Source organism: Castanea sativa, chromosome 5 (assembly GCF_040712315.1).
Source record: "Castanea sativa cultivar Marrone di Chiusa Pesio chromosome 5, ASM4071231v1".
Lineage (NCBI taxonomy): Eukaryota > Viridiplantae > Streptophyta > Magnoliopsida > Fagales > Fagaceae > Castanea > Castanea sativa.
Window position 1 is genome coordinate 53,226,770 of NC_134017.1, and position 14,355 is coordinate 53,241,124.

At 39.5% G+C, this 14,355-nt stretch overlaps 1 protein-coding gene and 1 pseudogene across 1 annotated transcript; one reads left to right on the top strand and one right to left on the bottom strand.

Annotated features, from left to right (window-relative positions):
- Nucleotides 1-2,044: 2,044 nt before the first annotated feature.
- Nucleotides 2,045-7,854, top strand: LOC142635403 (uncharacterized). Its single transcript, XM_075809562.1, has 2 exons — nucleotides 2,045-2,299; nucleotides 6,984-7,854. Exons 1-2 carry the CDS (start codon nucleotides 2,045-2,047, stop codon nucleotides 7,617-7,619), a joined length of 891 nt encoding a protein of 296 aa, XP_075665677.1. The 3' UTR covers nucleotides 7,620-7,854.
- A 1,041-nt stretch (nucleotides 7,855-8,895) lies between these two features.
- On the bottom strand, nucleotides 8,896-12,108 carry LOC142635404 (putative galactinol--sucrose galactosyltransferase 2; annotated as a pseudogene).
- Nucleotides 12,109-14,355: the final 2,247 nt, after the last annotated feature.

Genomic DNA, 14,355 nt, shown 5'->3' on the forward strand with positions numbered 1-14,355 from the left:
GGGTATTTAAATTGAAAACTTGCCTTAGGTCGATAAAAAGAAATTGCTCATATTTGAAAAGGATAGATTACGTTAATACCCGTTCAGGGGCTGGAAACGAACCAAAGATGTGTTTCTATGCTTAGGAATAAATGTTAGGTTCGCGCCTCCTCGGTAACTGGGATTAAACCGAGCGATCGGTTGTGTTCTAGTTGGAAAACAAATTGTTCTTGACAAAAACAAATGCCCGAATATAAGGTGATTAGGATCGAACCGGTAACATGCTTCTGTTTTTAAAATAATTTGATATAAGGTTTCTACCTGCTCGGTGATTAGGATCGAACTGGGAACATGTTTCTGTCCTTAGAATAATTTGATATAAGGGTTCCACCTGTTCAGTGATTAAGATCGAACCGGGAACAGGTTTCTGTCCTTAAAATAATTTGATATAAGATTTTCACATATTCGGTGATTAGGATCGAACCGCGAACAAGTTTCTGTCCTTAGAATAATTTGAAATAAGGTTTTCACCTGTTCAGTGATTAGGATCGAACCAGGAACAAGTTTCTGTTCTTAGAATAATTAGACTTCGTTTTCTTCACGTTTGCTAACCAGAAGATATAAATTAACAATGACAGAACCACAACTATAAATACACTAGCATGGATAAACCTTCCTTTCATATTACTTAATATTATATACACATAATGTCATGCTCACCCATATTTTTGTGCACTGACATTCAATGGTAAAACTTCTTCAAATTGTGGGCATTCCATGGCCGGGGGATGGGTCTTTCATCTAAGTCTTCCAAATAGTATGCTCCCGCGCCGGGGATGGCAGTAACTCTATAAGGACCCTCCCAGGTCAGCGCTAACTTTCCTGCATTGAGGTCCTGTGTGTTCCCTTCTACCTTGTGAAGTACCAAATTGCCGGCACTAAACTCCCTTCTACTCACATCCCTATTGTATCTCCGGGCAAGATTTTGTTGATATTCTGCCAGCCGTATGGTCACTAACTCCTATAGTTCCTCCAACAAGTTCAACTATTTCATCATTAATTCTGAATTCTCAGCAAGGGTGAACCCTAAAACCCGGGCACTACACAAATTTATCTCAGCTGGTATGACTGCTTCTGCTCCGTACGTTAGAGAAAATAGAGTCTCTCCCGTGGACCTCCTCGTCTGGTATGCCCACAGAACATTAGGCAACTCTTTGTCTCATCTACCCTTAGCACCCTTTAATTTTTTCTTCAACCCGTTCACAATGGCTTTATTGGTGGCCTCAGCTTGGCCATTACTTTACAAATATGCTAGGGTAGAGTATCGGTTCTTGATGCCAAGGCCGCTACAAAACTCACGAAAAGCTTCGCTATCAAACTGCAACCCATTATCTGACACTAGAAAACTTTGGTACCCCGAACCTTGTCACTATGTTTCTCCATACAAACTTCTTAACATCCACATCCCGGATGTTGGCCAATGCCTCTGCATCTGCCCATTTGGTAAAATAGTCCACGGCTACCAAACAAACCTTCGGTTTCCTGTAGCCCGAGGGAATGACCCAACAATATCTAGCCCTAATTACAATTCCAGCCCCAGCTCCTCACGCATTGGACACGTCGTCCACAAATACCTTCCACGAGATGATTTCTACATGGCAGACCATCTCTATCTCCCCTTTCGGGGGAAACTCTGCGACGAAGTCAGCGAGAACCTGACCCTTCACCGAGCTTCTAGGTCTATACCTAATGTCAAAAGAGCCTAGCTGAGTTCCCCACTTGCCGATCCTACCTGTGAAATCAGATATCTTCAACAACGATTGCAGAGGATACTCGATTAGTACATAGACGGTATGAGCTTGAAAATAATGGGGTAGCTTCCTGGTAGCATGAAGTAGGGCTAATACCAGCTTCTCTAAAGGCAAATACCTCGTCTCATCATCGACGAAGGTCTTGCTAACATAGTATATTGGCTATTGTACGCCTTGATCCCTCAGTAGCACGGCACTCACAACATGTTTAGACACCGAGAGATACATGAATAAGTCTTCACCAGATTCTGATGATGGATGTCATGTCTCAAACCCCAAAGGGTCCAAAGCATGAGAAAATTGAACAAAGACATGCATTTAGAGATCAATCTATAGAAAATGCCTCCAAAATAAATGAAAGTGAGGAAGAAACACAAGGAAAAGGAAATGAAGAGAAAGAGGATGAGGCCAAGAAGGGAGAAGACTACAATAAAAAGAGAGGAGATGAAGAAAGGGGGAGAGATGTAGAAACTATTCCAACCACTACACCAGCCACCGGCCTTGTATCTGTAAGAAACCCTTCTCTTTTCTCTTTCTTTCCTTTTAACTTATCTTTTTTATTTTCACTAACCCCGCTTTTTTAAAACTTAGGAGTGTTGAGGATCCTCTGCCATAATCTAAGGCTTACCATATGTGCAACCATTGACCATCAATTATAGGAGCTTGTTTAGCCAATTATTTCCATTTATTTTGTCATCAATATTTATGTGTAATTATGCTATACAATCTGTAAATGACTATATATATGTACAGCTCTCACCACTCTTGAGTGTGTGGTGATTTTCTTAAATATTCTCATGGTATTAGAGCCTTACCTGGATTAGCATCCCACGATCCACAATGGCCTCTGATTCTTCTTTCGATTCTTCTTCCACCCTTCTTCCCTTCAACACCATGATTCACATGGTTACCATCAAGCTTTCCTCCTCCAACTATCTTCTATGGAATAGTCAACTTCTTCCCCTCCTTGAGAGTCAAGGTTTGCTGGGTCATGTGGATGGAACCCTTGTGCCGCCACCCCTATTCGACCCCCCACCTCTCAGACACCAAACAACAAACACCTGGCGTGGAAAGCAGCTGACCAACGCCTCCTTAGTCTTCTCCTCTCCTCCCTCACAGAAGAAGCCATGGCTGAAGCCGTTGTCCTCTCCACATCTCGTGAGGTATGGACCGCCCTCGAAAACACCTTCGGCCACCGCTCCAAGGCCCGCGAAAATCCGTCTCAAAGATGACCTCCAATTGATGAAACGTGGCACCCGGCTCGGGCCACCGCCTATGCCCGTGACTTCAAGGCGTCTTATGTGATCAGCTTCACGCCATTGGTCGCCCCGTTGATGGAACCGACAAAGTCCACCGGGTTTCTCCGTGGTCTTGGGCCCGATTTCTCCAGCTTTTCTACCGCCAAATGGCTCAAACCCCTCTCTCCCCGCTTCTCGACCTTGTGTCTAAAGCCGAGAGTTTTGAACTCTTTCAAAAATCTCTAGAGCCTCCGCGCACGAGCTCGTGCCGTTCACCGCCGGCCGGACCTCTTCTCATCGTGGAGGTGGCTTCTCCGCCTCAAACGTGGCCGCGGAAATGGTTTCAGCAGTGACTCTTCCAGTCATGGACAGGGCCGTGCCAACACCAACCCAAGTCGCCGTCCACCTCGCTGTCAGATCTGCCGCTTGGAAGGACATTACGCAGATCGGTGTAGGCAACGCTATGACAGGCATGAACCCACAGCGCACCTTGCAAAAGCCTTCACCTCTTCGTGCTCTCTGTCTGGGAATGATGCCTCTGATTGGTTTTTGGACACAGGGGCTTCGGCCCACATGACTCCAGCCCACTCAAATTTGGATCACTCCACCACCTACACGGGTAAGGATTGTGTAGTTGTAGGGAATGGTGCATCTCTACCCATAACCCACACTGGTAAACATTCCCCTTCCCCAAATCTTCAATTGCTAGATGTTTTGGTTGTTCCCCACCTCACTAAAAATCTTTTGTCCATTAGCAAATTACCAAATGATTTTCCTTTATCCGTTACCTTTACTAATAATTTTTTCACTATTCAGAATCTTCAAACGGGAAAGGTGGTGGCAACCGGTCAACGTGATGGAGGCTTATATGTGCTAGAGCGCGGAAATTCCGCCTTTATTTCTGTCCTTAAAAATAAATCTCTTCATGCTTCGTATGATTTATGGCATGCTCGCCTTGGCCATGTAAATCATTCTGTTATTTCTTTATTAAATAAAAAAGGACAGCTTTTTCTTACCTCCTTATTTCCATCTCCTACATTATGTGATACATGTCAACTTGCGAAAAGTCATCGTTTGCCCTATTCTCGCACTGAACATAGGTCATCCAATGTGTTAGATCTTATTCATTGCGATATATGGGGTCCCTCACCTGTAAAATCAAATTTGGGTTTTGTCTACTATGTTTTGTTTATTGATGATTATTCTCGCTTTACTTGGCTTTATCCCTTAAAATTGAAATCTGACTTCTATGATATCTTTATTCAATTTCAAAAATTTGTAGAAAATCAATTTTCTTCTCATATCAAAATTTTTCAAAGTGACGGTGGTGCAGAATTTACTAGCAATAGCTTTAAAACTCATCTTCTTACCTCTGGCATTCATCATCAATTGTCTTGTCCATATACTCCTGCCCAAAATGGTCATGCTGAAAGAAAACACCGTCATGTGACTGAGACTGGTTTGGCCTTGCTTTTCCATTCACACACTTCTCCTCGCTTTTGGGTTGACGCCTTTAGCACTGCAGCTTACATCATCAACCGCTTGCCCACACCACTTCTCGGAGGTAAGTCCCCTTTTGAGCTTCTCTATGGTTCTCCGCCAAATTATGAAAATTTTCATCCTTTTGGTTGTCGGGTTTATCCTTGTTTACGTGATTATATGCCTAATAAATTTTCCCCCCGTAGTATTCCTTGCATTTTTATGGGATACAGCCCCTCTTATAAGGGGTTCCGTTGTCTTGACCCCACTACCTCTAGGCTATATATCACCCGACACGCTCAATTTGATGAAAATTGTTTTCCCTCCCTCAATACCTCACACGCTCAACCCATATCCTCCCTCCAATTTTCAAATTTTTTGGAACCCAGTCTTCCCCATTCAGACATGCCCCCATCCTCCCCTGTGCCCTATTCCCCGCACATTACTCAATCCGAATCTAGCCCATGTGTTCTTTGTACTGATCCCGTGGATGAGTCTTTGCAGGTCGATGATTCTCTTGCAGGTCCCTCTTTGTCACACTCGGACCCTAGCCTAGCTTCTCTTGTACCCACTGAGCTGCCCCCTGCTGCTCCTGTTGCTGCCCCTCCAGTGAGTTCTCACCCTATGCTCACACGAGCCAAAGCTGGTATTTTCAAAACTCGACATCCGGCAAATCTTGCTTTTTTGGGATCCTCTGGTCTTCTCTCTGCTCTCCTGGCTTCCAATGAGCCCAAAGGGTTTAAAAATGCTGCTAAGAATCCTGCTTGGCTTGCCGCCATGGATGAAGAGGTTCAAGCCTTGCAAAATAATCATACCTGGATTTTGGTTCCTCGACCTGCCAACACCAACATTGTGGGTTCCAAATGGGTGTTTCGGACCAAGTATTTGCCCGATGGATCTATCGAGCGTCTCAAAGCCCGCCTTATTGCCAAAGGCTATACACAGGTACCTGGTCTTGACTACACTGACACTTTCAGCTCTGTCATCAAGGCTACCATTGTCTGTGTTGTCCTTTCACTTGCTGTGACCAACCACTGGCCTCTCCGCCAACTTGATGTCAAAAATGCATTCCTCAATGGTCATCTTACTAAACAAGTCTATATGGAACAGCCTCCTGGGTATATTGATCCTCGCTTTCCTAATCATGTTTGTCTGTTGAAGAAAGCTCTTTATGGCCTCAAACAAGCACCTCGTGCCTGGTTTCAGCGATTCAGCTCTTTCCTCATTCACCTTAGTTTTTATTGCAGTCGTGTAGATACATCACTCTTTGTCTTTCACAGGCAGTCTGACATTATTTATTTGCTTCTTTATGTTGATGACATCATTCTTACAGGAAACAACTCCTCTCTTCTTGACCACTTCACTTGTAAGCTTCATTCTGAGTTTGCTACTAAGGATTTGGGTTCTCTCAGTTACTTCCTTGGTCTTGAGTCTACACCAACCACTGATGGTCTTTTTCTCAGTCGGCTGAAATATGCGCGTGACATTCTCACTCGCGCTCAGTTACTTGATAGCAAGCGTTCACACCCCTGCATATGGTTGTTTCTAACACACGTCTTCGATGGTCCTTTGTTTCGGATCCCACTCTTTACAGATCTCTTGTAGGTGCCCTTCGCATTTGACTATCACGCGTCCCGATATTACTCATGCAGATCCAACTCGTCGCCGGCCTCTCCACTCTCCGACTGAAGACCACTTTCTTGCTGTAAAGCGCATTCTTCGCTATGTCAAAGGTACACTACATTTTGGCCTCAATTTTCGTTCATCCACTGCTCCTAGTGCTTTAGTTGCTTACTCTGATGCCGACTGGGCCGGATGTCCAGACACTCGTCGCTCTACCTCTGGTTATTCCATTTACCTTGGCAACAATTTGGTTTCCTGGAGTGCCAAGAAGCAACCTACAGTTTCTCGTTCAAGCTGTGAGTCTGAGTATCGTGCCCTTGCTCTCACTGCTGCTGAACTTCTTTGGCTCATGCATCTCCTTCGTGACCTCAAAGTTTCTCTTTCACAGCAGCCTCTTCTATTATGCGACAACAAAAGTGCCATTTTTTTGAGCTCCAACCCTGTTTCTCACAAGCGGGCCAAGCATGTTGAGTTAGACTACCACTTTCTTCGCGAACTTGTTGTCGCTGGCAAACTTCGCACCCAATATGTGCCCTCTCACTTACAGGTTGCCGATCTTTTCACTAAAAGTTTGCCTCGGCCTCTCTTTCAATTTTTTCGCTCCAAGCTTCACGTTTGTCCTAATCCAACGCCTAGCTTGCGGGGGGTGTTGAGGATCCTCTGCCATAATCTAAGGCTTACCATATGTGCAACCATTGACCCTCAATTATAGGAGCTTGTTTAGCCAATTATTTCCATTTATTTTGTCATCAATATTTATGTGTAATTATGCTATACAATCTGTAAATGACTATATATATGTACAGCTCTCACCACTCTTGAGTGTGTGGTGATTTTCTTAAATATTCTCAAGGAGATCCCTATTCTCCAACTTTTTGAGAATGTGGATAAAATGATCAAAAACTGGGACAACATTGTTGAGAGATCTGCTTCTGTGAGATCTGCTTGTGCTTCTGCTTCGACCAGTGCTATATCTTCGGACCAATTGATGCGGTCTTTTAGGAGTTTACAGGAAATATTATCTCTTCCGTTTACTCAAGTGATCAACAATTCAAGCACCAAAGAGGATTTTGTAAGTTTATGTAATTTGCTTCTTCCTTGCATGGTTCAGAAGGATAGAAACAAATGGGAAACGCTCCAGCTATTTTCCAAAGGCTTTGACACCACAGCTTCTAAGTTCTCTACAGCAGAGGCAACCTTGGAGCAAGTAAAGCAGTTACTTAAAGATCATAAAGTGAAGTTTCCAAGTTCTGATAAGTTCAATTATCAACTTAAAGCTGCCAAGTTAAAGCAAGCTGACGACTCTCAAGTTGAAAACCAAACAGCGCAAAAAATCAGAGATCTTAAAAATCAACTTGACAGTGCGACAAAAAAGGTAGTTGATGCTCGTGAATATGTAGAAGAACTCTTGTCCCAAGAAAAAAGTATTAATGAAGCTTTTGAGACATGGTCCAAATCTCAAGCGAAAAGAAGCTACTTCTATCACTGAAAAGCAGAGATTTGGACTCTCCGAAAAGAAGCTACTTCTATCACTGAAAGCACCAATTTAGAGTGGGAAGAGTTCAACAAAGTTTTTCAAGATATAGACTTTGATCAGTAGAAGTTTTTCTTTACTATTTGTTTGTCTAGTATTTTCAGGCTTATGATGCAAGCCTTTTTCATATGCTTTATAAACTATTAAGCTTATGGAATAATTTGCTGGAATAAAGCAGTAATTTGTCTTCTCGAAGTGGTATTTATTTCTTCATATCGAAGTGGAGTTTCTTATTTAGTTTTTAGAGAATCTCTTCTCACTTGGCCTTAAATGGCTAAAATAGCCACCACTATGATTGAAATTTTGTCATAGGTTTGATCTCCGTGAATTTGGTCTACTGCCCCTCCTGAGTTACACAAGTGGAAAGGATATCGTTTCCAAAGAGATAAGGCCAAAATATAATGGCTAAACAGATGTTAGCCAAAGGCCTTAACATATGGTTTAAAACATGTGATGGTGTTGACACATGGCTTTAGGCTAAGCCACATGCTAAAGATCCTTTCCTATGACAGAGCATGAAGCCCATGTAGTAGGTTCATTTATTTCTCTGTTAAGACCAATATGCGCATGCAGTGTAAAATTTCACGGTGAAGTGAATTAGTCATGAATTCGAGACAAGAAAACCTGTTACAATCCAAAATTAAATATTAATAAATGGAAAGCCTATTGTTGTCAGGCAAAATTTTTATCTATAATGGTAACCTAGTATCATGGAATAAAATTCCCTAGTAACTAAGGTGCAAATTTATTTGGACGGCAATTTTGATGGTATCATCCCAATGTTAGTTACTGGCCAGCGTTTAAAGTAGCAGTAATTTAACCTCTTTTCCTTTAGACACCAAATTGACCAATTGCGGCATGTATTATTATTATTATTTTTTTTTTTTTCTAAAATCGTTCAATTACACAAAAGAATATTTACCATTGCTTACTTATAATGATATTTCCCATATGCTCAGCAATAAAGAAGAAATGTTTTACTATGATGCTTGATATGTCAGAGATTGAAACATTATTCCCACAAGTTATAAAAACAGACTGAGATCTATTCCTGTTTTGGGGAAAAACAAATCACGTAACATCAATATTGCATATTTATATTCAAGTAAATAAGTTGTTTACGTTATACATTTTATCTAAATCTGTTTAGAACAGATACCCACATTATGTTCTTCACATTCAACCCTTCAAAGCCCGTCATCTATTGCATAATTCCTTGGATATAGACACCTCAATAGACAAGCTCAATGTCTCTTAATTTGTATTAACCTTGAATTTTAACTGTCAATAATTCATCTTCAGTATTGTATGTGAATTCCTCTTCTTTCATATTTACCATACAACATTTTGGTTTGGTGCTCAAATAGGCTCCAAACAGGCCACAGCCTCGCCCTTTGATTTTTATTGTGCAACTTGAAAGATCCTTGGTGCAGTTCAGAGCTTCTACAGCCCCTTCTGAGTTGTGCATTTCAAGAAATCCCAATGGTGCGAAGAGAAGATCATTACCAAAAACCTCTTCACAACATAAGGACATGATTTACATTGACCTAAATAGTAAGAAAATTCATAGGAAAGAAATGTCAGTTAAACCACTTACCTTGATTGGAGAGATGGTATATAGCTCACATGTAAGAGTTTTCAAGGACACTTCGAGTAAACCTTTCCTTGGCAATTTAGTAACAGATTCTGAAATATAATAGACCTGATGTAATTCTAGAGAAGTTGATTTTAGATGCAATTTCTTTGGTAAAATTAACATGGACTAGAAAGTTAACCTTAATTAAAGGCATATATTGCACAATCTCCATTCCAACTTTCATTAGCTACCTCTTCAAGAAATTAAACATCATGGGGACTCACATGACATGCAATGGATGAAGAAGTAGATGTGGGCGTTACAAATATCTTGAGCTACTTCGTTATGTGGCCAACTTCCTGCTCCTTGGCAATTGAAAACACCTATGACCCCGGATAACTTATTCAAATTCCATATTTTCAACATGCTGCTAATAATCAATGCACATGGTAATTAGGGACATTGATTTTAAATTGAAAAAATAATTCAATCTCAGATTGAGAAAATAAGAACTTAAGAAATTACTTTACCTTTTCCTATCCAAAACTGGGTCCAAAAATAAACAATCTCGAGCAGGTCAGCCTACATATCTAGATCTTAAGATTGACCCATCAGGAAATACTAGCTTTCAGAGAATTTTGAAATCTTGTTTGCCAGGCTTGTAACTATATTAAAATTGAATAACCCATAAGAATTTTCTTCCTCGCCATTGCAGAGTTAAAGCTAAGCATAAAATATCATTCTCATTCAAAGAGATATAAATTTAATCAGAATCTATGCTTTTGTATCTCACCTTACATATGCTGCACACCCACCTATTGCTCTTGCTGCAGCATGAAATTCAGCTGTATCATGTTTGCTCTGAATAAAGAAAGACAAACACTTTAGATTTCACAACTCACGTGGTTTTAAGCCTCCACTACATTGTAGAAATGCACTAGATGTTGGATAATTATGTGGGTCAGATATGTATCAGTATGTCAAGTCAATTTTGAAAATCTTATTATGAGTACTATAGATTAAATGATTTAGCAATTTTATCAATCAAAACTAGTTCTTGCAGTTATTTGGTTGCAGGGAATAATAATGTGTAGGAAATCTTACATGGAACATGTCACATGTCCCAATCTGGCACCACAATCTCCCCTAGAAGAAGACTATTAAAAGCCACAGAAGCAATATGTGAAGTCTGAAATGTTGGTTCTCTTGGCATGAAATCCTCTGATGCTCTTGCAACTACACTCTCCTTTAAACTGAAAACAACAAACTCAATGAGAAACTACATTCCAACTTGGTAACATAAGATTATGTATATGAAATCAAGAGAGCAGTCAAACTTATAGATTGAGTCAGAATTGTTACTCATGCAACAAATCAGGTTATTGTACTTGAAGTTCCTTGCAATAGATTGCTCAAGTGCTTCTTCATAGAATCTAGTCAATGAAACCCATCCACCGACCCCAGAACCTAAAGTTTCCATCAAATTCTGAATATCAAACGTGACTCCATCCACACTGCAGCTTGCAAGATAGCTGTGGAGGTCATTATAAAACTCAGATTTTTTGGGGGTTCTATAATCACAACACTATGTTTTTCCAAGCTGTCCATGGCAATGTCTCTAAGATTTCCTGAGTTACCAGGTGAGTGAATTGGATAGGCAATCTTTGGATTGTACTTGTTCATTGTTTCTGATGATGGAAGCACACCACCCCAATAACCAGCTAAAGCATGACACACTTAAACAAATCTGAATAGATCATTAGGTTTCCATGTTCAAAATTACTGAGTTTTAACTAGATCTTAAACAAAAATAGAATTCCACTTCCAGATTGGAAAACTTTATTCCATATTTGTCTTTGATTGAATCAATAAAATCATGGAGATCAATGCATGTATTATCTGAACCCAAACTCTTGAACTTATTGTTTTCTTTGATGTCCACCAATCTGATTGCAAACCTATGGATCAACCAAAGATATAAGGTGGATGATAACAAACTGATACAGATTGCTTCTAGTTTATAGAAGGTAAATGAACTTGTAAAAGAATGAAGACTTACTGTGTCCCTTCAATAAATGGTTCACCTTCTTTGCTGAATTCATTTACTGTCTCTTGCCATCCATCATCAATGATCAGATCAGAAATTTAGATAAACAGCCTCCTTCCAAGAAACTGAAGATTTCAGAATACAAAAGAGAACAACAATTAAATTATGGATTAAAATTCGGACTAATTGGTGAACCTTTTACTCAAGTAACTGACTCAAACACGTGACTTTTTTTATTGTACCTTTGAAGACCCTCTTTGATTCTTTGTGGACTGACTTCAGTGTAGAAAGCATCCCAAGAGCACCATCCAAACCAGTCCAAGTGGAATGGAATCTACTTATTCAATCACACAATAGGTTAATTAATTGGAATACAATAAACACATGCTCTCAAACTGGTCAAGTATTTTCGGATTTTTATTACCTTCTTGTTTTGGATATGGCTAAAAGTACCTTTGTGCTTCTCTAGTATCCTACATCATTATACATGTGGAACTGTTAGATTATGTAGATGACTACTTTATATTGACACACAATATAAGAAAGGCCAATTAAGTGAACATACTTGATAGAATCCTTAAGGAGCTCAAATGGATTGTCCCCAGAATTAATGTATACTGCTTCCAGTGATTGGGAGGTTTCAACATTGACATCTCTTAAAGCAATTATGGAAAGCAAAATAGCAAACCAGAACAAAATAAAACTGAGTTCAGCATATGAAAACTAAAGAAAAAGGAAGCTAATAGATAAGTCAACAGACCACTTTCAACACAAAAATGAAGCTCATTTGCAGGGGTCCCTTGCAAACTTGACATCGGCATCCTACCTATGGCAACTCTCTTTCAACACTTGGGGCATCCTTCTCCAGATTGGCATTGTCGCCTTTGAAGCCACCAAACATTGTTGCTCTCTCACACTTGCAGGCAATCCACGGCATGAATAATAGACCAAAATATTTGACAGATGCAAAAGTTATTCAAGTTACATTTTACTACATTTTGGATAATTCCATCACTATTTAATATAAAATGCAGATCAATCCTTTATCATTTAAATAAAAATAGTAAGCAATAACAGTCAACAGTATCAAAAAAATCCAGGCATGCATAATAGATGACCATGTGAACTGGTTCTATATGGGTAGCAGGCCATTTTGAATGGTTGTGGTGAAACCTATAAGATGGTAGCATTTCATTTTTGTAGGACCCTAGTAAATCAAAAAATAATTTAGGCCACTTACACTAGACACAAAACGATCAGACCCAGAAGGCAACTAATCGGACAACCAAAAGCCAAAGCGAAGATTCAATACACTTTTAGGCAAGCCACAGCCATACAGATACTCTAACCAAGCTACTTATTGAATTAGTACAATCATGTACAATTATTAAATTAATACCTATAAGCTCAGTCATAGGCAGGGGCTCATCCAAGGCACTGAAATTTGTAGGCAGAACTTCTTGCACAGTAGTTGTAGTAGCAACATCACCATTATACTATGGCAAAGTCGATTCACCATGCTCATGCGTTTATTAGTCAAAGGCATATCAAGTATCCTTTTATGTTTTACATATACAGTTGTACACATATATTACGTATAATTAGTTCAGTTGGCTAAAACATTGTGGTATAGAAGTTATGATAGTATTATTTGTTATCTTAGCTATTCATTTCAGAGATGTGTAATGATTTTTCTGTTCTATAGCTAGTAGCTGCCTGGTGAAATGTAAACCGATGTCTGTTTGCCTATGGAATGTATTGTCCTTTTTCACTGCCTATTACAGTCAAAATGGTGAGTATCCAACACCAAGAAGTCTATGATCACCCTCCTACTTCAAATCCACTTAGATGGACACCTATAATTGTAGTTATAGCTGAATATTTTAGCATGATTGCATAAACTATTGGTCCTAGCTTAGTTTATGTGCCAGTGTGAACTGGTCCTCGTATTAATTCTCATTGACTGTCTGTTGTTATTCCTACAATGATTTATATGATGTCCTCTTTTTTTGGTATATATCTAATAACATTAAACTTCTCTTCTTCTCTCCCCCCCCCCCCCCCCTTATTTTCGAAACCACAACTGGCAATAAAGGAAAGAGTCAGCACAACAGGTGCAGGTCATTCACCTATAGCGGCATGTCTTGGTGAATCATTGATGATGCTGAATGTTCATATTAAGTTGTGGGAGAGGAGTGTACTAAATTGTGGACAACGGTAGGGTATATATATACATATATATTAGAAACTACTCCTGCACTTGGAAAAACATTTATAGCACAACTTATGATATGCAATCATTGTCAAAGGAAAAAGGTGGAAAAAAACAACAAACTCCATTGCACGAAATTAGTACTTCCTTGAAGAAGTTAGTTGTGCTTCTGTTCTATACAGTTCTGATAGTAGTTAACTGCTAGTATGACAGCAGATGGTGTGCAAAATGACCAAAGCGCAGTGATTCAAGAAAAATTATGAGAGTTTTGTTCTTATGTATGGTCATTTGCCTCAGTATAATTATGTAAACCGAAAAGTTGAGTTATGGAAAACAAAGATGAAGGTGTAGTTTAGTGGAGATTGGACTAGTTTTTTTCAAAGAGGGTGATGCTAAGTTCTTCTCATATTGTGCATTTTAATATTTGGTTGTTGATTCTTAATGCACTGAATTGCTAAAGAAAAAAAAAGTAATTATAAACTGCCTTTGACAACCTTACAGAACAAGAAGTGAGCAGATGTTAAATTTATAATTAAAGTTACTTTCTATTTTTTCTTTTCTATTTTTAAAAACCCAAAGTAGGGTAAAATCGGATCTGGGTATCCATCGGTAAAATCCGGGTAACAACCTAGTATGGGTGCTAATCAGGTAAGGAATTGGATATGCATGAGTAAAATAATCAGGTCGGGTATGGCTATACCTGACCCATACCCAATCCATGGTCATGTTCACATTAACGATTTTGGCTTTGCATGTCACTAATATGTCCTGCAATAAAATAGGTTTTTTTTAAAAATAGAATATAAAATATTATTATCCTATTATAAAGTAGTAAAGATTCTAATAACATGGTAAA